The following is a 7,110-nucleotide window of genomic DNA, read 5'->3' as shown; positions in this document are numbered from 1 at the left end:
GTACCATTGATTCCATTGGCACTGTGCCAATTCACACCAGCTGAGGAGCTGGCCACACACACATCCAGAGGGTTACAGATACACAAATACACCCAGTTTCCCCCAAACCTGTTTCCACCGGAAAACCCCGTGGCTGGTTTCTTTTTCGCAAATGAAAAACGAAGATGACAATAACCCACTGTCAATCTCACAGACTACACATTCTGCCTTGTGGCAGCTGGGCTGGGTGCCCGCAGCTGCTTTTGTGCAGCGAGCTCTGTTGGTGCGTTTTCCTTTCAGGGAGTTTCTGGGACGACGTAGAGAGACGCAGCATTTGGATTGTTCATGTCTGTCCCCCAAAGGGTGGGGCCTTGATTCTGCTCTTGCTTATTGTAGTTTCTCCACTGCTATCACTCCCGGGATTTCAGTGACGACTCCTGGTTTACACCAGCCAAGTCAGAGGAGAATCAGGCCATGGGAGCTCTAATTTACCCAGAATACTTTGTTTGGACAGCAAAGCTATGGCTTGAAGGGCAAACAGACACCATGAATCTGCAGACCAGCTGCCCAGTCCTGCTCCCAGTGAAAGCAGAGCTCCCATTCACTTCAGTGGGAGAAGAATCAAATCCCAGAGCTTTAAGGAAAGAGAGAAATTACCGTAAAACCATCATTCAAAATAAGTGGAGGTCTATCTATGCTAGCAAATAACACCCTGCAATACAGATCACTGCAACCCACTTTCTGTCAGTTCTAGAACCACGGCACCTCGCCCCCGAGTGCCTGGGGATCCCCGGCAAGTTAAGCTCTACGGGAAACAGAGCAAGGAACTGTGCGACTCCAAAAGGAGTGTTGGGCTTTACTGGAATCCACAGAGCAAGGGCCCAGTCCTGCACACCCGTACTCACATGGAGAGTGCCACTGAAGCCAAGGGGCCTGAGCACCATCCTGCAAGAACGGGGGACTCGGGCCCTCTGGAGTTTTCTTTAAACTGAGGGTGGGGCAGGGGGTTCACCCCCAAGGCCCGTCGCAGGCCAGGGCCTGTACCTAGGCTCGCTGGGCAGGCCTACACGGCAACTTTCCTGTTGTCACTGGAAATCCCACTCGACACATATAGGGACCCGGGCCCAGATTCACAAAGGTATCTGGAAGTTAGCAGCCTACCTTTGTGGATCTGAGCCCTTCTGTATGCAGATCTCGCAGAGCCCACTGGGCACAGTGGCGTTACACACATGAATGAGGGTTTGCAGGATCAGGTCCTTACACAGTGCACGGAGTTAACTCTGGGGGGCAGGAAAACAACCCGGGGAAGAGGGAGAGTTAGAGACAATGAACTTTTCAGGGATATGAGATGCATTTTGAGGCTGCATATTTGTTCATGCTTCCACAGGAAAACATAGATATGGTGTTATTTCTACAACTGCCCGCTGCACCACAGACATGCCTATTCCTTGTTTCTCAAGATGGTAAAGTAGCAGGCACCTTTAATTTGTTTGAGGGAGTTGGCAGCAAAATTCCTTCTGGTTTACACTGTGTTCAGAGGGGCAGCAACAGGACATTCAATTCGCAGTTCACATAAACGTGTAAAAGCGAGCCTACGGGCCTCATCCTACTCTCCATTTATACATTACACCAGATCTGGCTTCTTTGGAAGCCAATGGGAATTGTGCTACAGGATCTGGCCTGTTGGGCCTGCAGCTGAAAATGAGCCGGGGTCTGCTTAGCTCAGGAACGGTAAGGAGCAGGTGCTGCAGGAAAGGACCCCGGTGTACTGGAGGTATGCACAGCACTCAGCCTTGCTCTGCCCGACTGCTGCTGGTGCTATGAAATCCTTCTCTCTGATGAGCAGGAAAAAATGGACTCCCACATTTTTGGGGAAAAAAAAAAAAAGAATCCTTTTTAGAAAATAGAGACTTTGCATCTCAGATCTCTGGCTTCATGAAGCAAGAGCCCTTTGCTCCCACAAACATTCTGCCTTCTTTATTTATTATGTTCAAAAAGTTACTGGCAGACAGGTCAGGCATAATTAGATTAAACCGTATCGCAAACTGACAAAACCACGTGCAATGAAAAAGCTGCATAAACTTATAGACATATTTTGTCAAAGTATTAATCTTAGGCTTCTGAGTGGCTCAGTGAGAAAGCCCCATTTATGAAACACAGAGAGAGGCTGACACTTCTAAAAATGGGAGCAGAAAGTTGGGCTTCTAAGTTCATATTTAGGCACCTACAGGAAGAATTTTCAAAAGCATCTGTGTGATTTAGGAGCAAGAGTGTCACTGAAGCTGGCAGGGATTTTGCCATTGTATTCAATAGGAATGGATCCATGTCCCAAGTCTGCAGGGTGCTTTTCACACTGAGCCTGTGATCTTTACTCAGTGCTGTCAGTGGGAGATTTGCCTGAGCAAGGACTGCGAGACTCTTAGCTCCCTATCCTGAGAGCTGTTCTTAGCTCCCTATCCTGAGAGCTGCTCACTGAAGATTGCCCCCTGGGATTTCAGTGAGGGTCATGTGGCCACCAGGTTCCCCCCAGATGGAGCAACTTGCAGATTTTGGACCTGGATTTGCTAATGCCTTAGAGTAGAACAATAATAATATATATTGCATTGCTTCCAAGCATTTCAAAGCATGCTATAAACAATAAGGGCTGGATCCTGTGCCCAGGGATGTCAGGGGGAGTACTGCTGTTGACTCCATTGTGATCAGGCTTTAATTTATTAGGGCTCGCAACACTCCAGTGAAGTATGTAAATGTTATTATCCTGATAGGACTGAGAGGCAAACACAGACCAAGTTAAGGCCAAAATTTTCAGTCGGGTCGGCTAATTTTGGGTGCCTCCCTTTTAAGGATCCCCACTTAAGAGAAAGCTACAGTTTGATTTTCAGAGCTATGGAGCACCTGCAGCTCCCCTGGTTGCTAGCTGGAGCTGGGGGCAAGGGGGCTCAGCAGGCTAAAGACATTGCTATACTTAGGCATCGTAGCTCGGAGGAACCCAGAATTATTGGCCACTTTGGAAATTAAGGTCTAAGTGAGGGGTTCTCAAACTTCATTGCATGGCAACCCCTTTCTGACAACAAAAATTACGACATGACCCCAGGAGCGGGGACTGAAGCCTGAACTCACCCGAGCCCCGCTGCCCTCGGCCAATTCCAACGTCTGGTGGGGCCAAAACTGAAGCCCAAGGGCTTCTTCCCCGGGCAGGGGGCCTGTTACCTGAGCCCCACCACCCAGGGCTGAAGCCCTCAGGCTTTGGCTGGGGCTTGGGCTTTGGCCCTGGGCCCCAGCAAGTCTAATGCCAGCCCTGGTGACCCCATTAAAACAGGGTCCCGATCCACAGTTTGAGAACTGCTGGTCTAAGTCATTTGTCCCGGGTCATGCAGCAAGTCTGGGTCAGAATGATTAGAATCCAGATGCTGTGCACTAATCGGTAAACCCATTCTGTTCCCCCAGACCTAGCAACAGCACAGAAGTGTATATGGAACCATCTATTTACAGAGATCACTTAGTACCTAACGGTCTTGCTCTGCAAAACATGGATCATAATAACAACGTTGCTTCAGCCACGACGGATTCAGAAATTATTGCAATAAGCTTTATAGAAAACATACAATGCACTGGATGCAGCGCTCAGTGTATTTGCTCTAGTATATACTAATAGGCGCAGTTCGAAGCAAACCTGTGCAAGATATTGAGAGCCTTGTTTTTTGATAAGATTGCTGAGGCAGTCTACTCTAGATTATACTCCGCAGTCGGAAACCAGCTGCTTCCATGTGCTTTAGCAACATGCATACAGCCTGCAGGGAAGTTTTGTTTGTTATGCAGGTGCATTATTTTGTGCCTGAGAGAAGTCATAATTTTTGTGGAACAAAAACCATAGTAAATAAATGGGCTCAGCAGATCATATAATTTCTTGTGGGTTTTTTGTTTTCTTTTCCTCCGTGTTTGGAGCAAAAAAAAAAATCAAGTTAGTTTTGTATTTGTTAGAACTATACTAGGAAAGAGAACTGTACACGGTAAAAGTCTGGGCTCCAATAAAATCCAGGAAACAAGTATAACACCATCTAGCCCGTTGCTTTCAGCAACTCACCAAGTAAAAACTCACCCCACAGTCCATGTGCACAAAGTACATTCACAGGGAGTTGTATTCTAGCTTGTTGCAGAAGTTTTTTTTACAAAGGAAAAATTAAAAAAATCTCCTGGAGTAGCTAGGAGTTCCGTGTGCACGGAGCTCTTCTGTGCATTCATAACTCCCACAGGTCATGGGAGGCTCTTTTGCTGGGGTCAGACTCACTTCCCTGGACACTGATGGCTGTGATGGTTTTGGGGAAGCATCCTATGGGACATGGGGAGAGGGTTCTTCTGTTAGGGCAGTGGAAAACGTGCTGTCACACACCCTGGAGGAGTGAAGGGCTTGAAAGGGATTGTTGAGCTACATCCTGTACATTCATATCCCCCTGTGGATTCTGGACGGGAGGGGTTCTTCGGGAGTGATTCCTGCATAGTCCTGGATGGGAGTTAATTCTGCATGGAGCTGGGTGTTTCCTGTACATTCATACTGCACCTCCTGGACCATTGGGGTGGGGAGAGAAGGGCCTCTCAGGGTGGAGCCAGTCAATTCCCATCTCAGGGTTTATTCTATGTGGAGAGTCCTGTACGTTCACATGCCCCTAGCACACTGGTGGGAGGGTGGGTGTGATGGATCCCATGTGGTCTCTGATGCTGGTTATTCATGTGAAGGTGGGTAGCTCTCTCATCCACAATCCCCAGGACCCTTGCGGGGGATGTATTCTCCTGGGGACTGTATGCTGTGCAGTGACCCAGGGGGTGGAGGGGATCCTGTGCAGTTTTCTTAGTTTTGTAGGAGGGGTGTTACTGTCCTGAGGATGGATCCTGTGCCATCTTGAGTGGGTTGGCAAAAAGCTGTTCTCCGGGAGCTGGGGGCTGGTGGATGGGTGTTTTACTGGCTGTTCCCTGGACGGGTGGGCGTTGTCCTGGGGAGTGGGGTGCCCTCTGGTTGGAAGTGCCCCCTGTCAGGCAAGAAGGGAGAGGAGAGTATTCCCAAGTAGTGGGTGGCTGGGTGGAAGGTAAGTATTCCCTGGGTAGAGGGTGGGGGTTGGTGAATGGTATTCTCCTGGGGTTTTTTCCATGGGTTGGTGGGCAATCTCCTGGGGGGAAGAGTGCCCCTCTGGGGAGCGGGTGGGATTGGTGAAGTGGGGTTTTATGAGCTAATCTGTGGGTGAATAGATATTCTCCTGCATGGGGGTATCCTCTAGTCGGTGAATGGATGTGTGGATTTCCTGGATAGTGGTAGCCCGACACACCCCTTGGGCAATGAGGTGGGACCTCCAAGGACTGTGGGTAGTGGGTGGATGGGCGGGATCCCCAAGGGCCAAGGGTGGGGATCCCCAAGGGCTGTGGGTAGTGGGCTGGTGACTAGGAACCCCAAGGACTGGGGGAAGGATCCCCGAGGGCCAGGGTTGGGGGCTTGGGCTGGGATCCCCATGAGCTAGGGGTGGAGGAGTGGGATCCCCGGGGGTGGGATCCCCTAGCGATGCCTGCGGGCAGGGCTACCTGGCGCCGAGGTGGCCCCCCGCACTCTGGCTCAGAGCCCCGAGGGGCTGGCGCTGGCGCTGGCCCGGCGCGGGTCGGTGTCCTGCTCGTAGCGGTAGTGGTAACCCTCCATCTGGTCCCGGCAGGCCTCCCGCAGGTTGTTGAGCCAGCGCTTGATGCCCCTGCGGTTGAGGTACAGCACCATGAGGAAGATGACCCCGATCAGCGCCAGCACGATGCCGAAGAACACGTAGGAGGCGGTCTCCAGCTCCTTCTGCTCGCCGGGCTCTTCGGGCCGCGGCTCCCAGCCGGCCCCCTCGGGCCCCGGCTCCCGGCCGGCCCCGCAGCCCAGCTGCTCCAGGCGGAGGCGCAGCACAGGCGAGCCGCTCAGCTCCCGCGGGGCGGCGCAGCGCAGGCTGCGCGCATCGGGCACCCTCCAACTGGCGTTGCGCATCCAGCCCAGCAGCGGGCGCAGGGCGCAGTCGCAGCGCAGCGGGTTGGAGCCCAGGTAGAGCTGCAGCCTGCCCAGCGGGGCTGACTCCAGCCGGGCCAGCTCCTGGGGGCTCAGCCCCTGCAGCGAGTTGTTCCGCAGATCCAGCTCCTCCAGCCCCTCCGGCAGCGCGGCGCCCGGCAGCGCCCGCAGCCCGTTGCCCGCCAGCTCCAGCCGCCGCAGGCTCAAGTTGCGCAGGGCGCCGGCCAGCGGCTCCTCGGGCGCCTCGCCCAGCAGCAGCAGCGCCTGGTTGAGCTTGAGGGTGCGCAGCCGCGGGCAGCCGCGGAAGGCGCCGCCGGCCAGGGCGCGCAGCGGGTTGTGGCTGAGGTCCAGCGCCGCCAGGCCGGGCAGCCCCTGGAAGGCGCGATCCTCGATGGCCTGGATGTTGTCGCGGGGCAGCAGCAGCAGGCGCAGGTCGCCCAGCGGCCGGCTCCCGTTGCCGGCGAAGGCCGCCCGGCGCAGCACCGTCAGGTTGCCGCCGGCGATGGTGAGGTTGCGCACCCCGCGGGGCAGGTCCCGCGGCGGCTCCTGCAGGCGCACGTAGCTGCACTGGTCCAGCTGCGGCGTGGCGAAGCAGTAGCAGGGACCCGGGCAGCCCTGCCCGGCCTGGAGCAGCGGCGGCAGCAGCAGCAGCAGCATCCCCAGCCACCGGAGCAGGGAGAGGGCGCGGGCGCCCAGCGGCCGCCTCCCTGCCATGCTCCCTGCCTGGGCATCGAGTCCCGGCGGGGGGTGGAAAGCGGCCCCCCCCCGCCCCGGGGATCCAGCTCACAGCCCTGGCCGCTCAGCGCAAGGCGGGAGCCGGCCGGCCCTGGGCCGCCTCATCTCACACGCGCCGGGCGCCCGCTGCTCAGTGTGGACGCGAGAGACGCGGCTCCCGAAGTGAGAGCGCGGGGCGGGGCGGGGCGGGGGTGGGGTCCCGGCTCCCGCAGCCCGACAGCTGCTGCTGGCGCCCGACGCCCCCTGACGTCTCCCTGCACTGGCAGGTCAGCTGGACCGAGGCCGGGAGGGGGGCTCCCAGACCTGCCTCTGCCCTTCGCTGGGGAGGATTAAGCCCTCCCCGCTGGGGAGGAGGCAGCGGGGCGCCCCGGTCCGTT

At 55.5% G+C, this 7,110-nt stretch overlaps 1 protein-coding gene across 2 annotated transcripts; it reads right to left on the bottom strand.

The window, feature by feature from the left end:
* Positions 1–761: 761 nt before the first annotated feature.
* Positions 762–6,854, bottom strand: TPBGL (trophoblast glycoprotein like). 2 transcript variants are annotated; one of them, XR_014714027.1, is made up of 2 exons: positions 3,486–6,854; positions 762–1,259 (listed from the first exon to the last, which is right to left on the bottom strand). XR_014714027.1 is itself a non-coding variant. In XM_084647419.1 (2 exons), exon 1 carries the CDS (start codon positions 6,710–6,712, stop codon positions 5,579–5,581), a length of 1,134 nt encoding a protein of 377 aa, XP_084503545.1. In that variant the 5' UTR covers positions 6,713–6,854; the 3' UTR covers positions 1,977–5,003; positions 5,548–5,578. The 2 variants fall into 2 exon arrangements, 1 of the variants encoding a protein (XP_084503545.1); XM_084647419.1 differs by lacking the exon at positions 762–1,259 and having other exon boundaries at positions 1,977–5,003; positions 5,548–6,854.
* Positions 6,855–7,110: the final 256 nt, after the last annotated feature.

Source organism: Lepidochelys olivacea, assembly GCF_965140295.1.
Source record: "Lepidochelys olivacea isolate rLepOli2 genome assembly, chromosome: 1".
In the NCBI taxonomy this organism is placed as follows: Eukaryota; Metazoa; Chordata; order Testudines; family Cheloniidae; genus Lepidochelys; species Lepidochelys olivacea.
This window is presented reverse-complemented; position numbering and strand designations above follow the sequence as displayed.

What these genes read in the sequence shown, in the direction of transcription:
- TPBGL (XM_084647419.1), bottom strand. Translation starts at nt 6,712, where the DNA reads ATGGCAGGGAGGCGGCCGCTGGGCGCCCGCGCCCTCTCCCTGCTCCGG.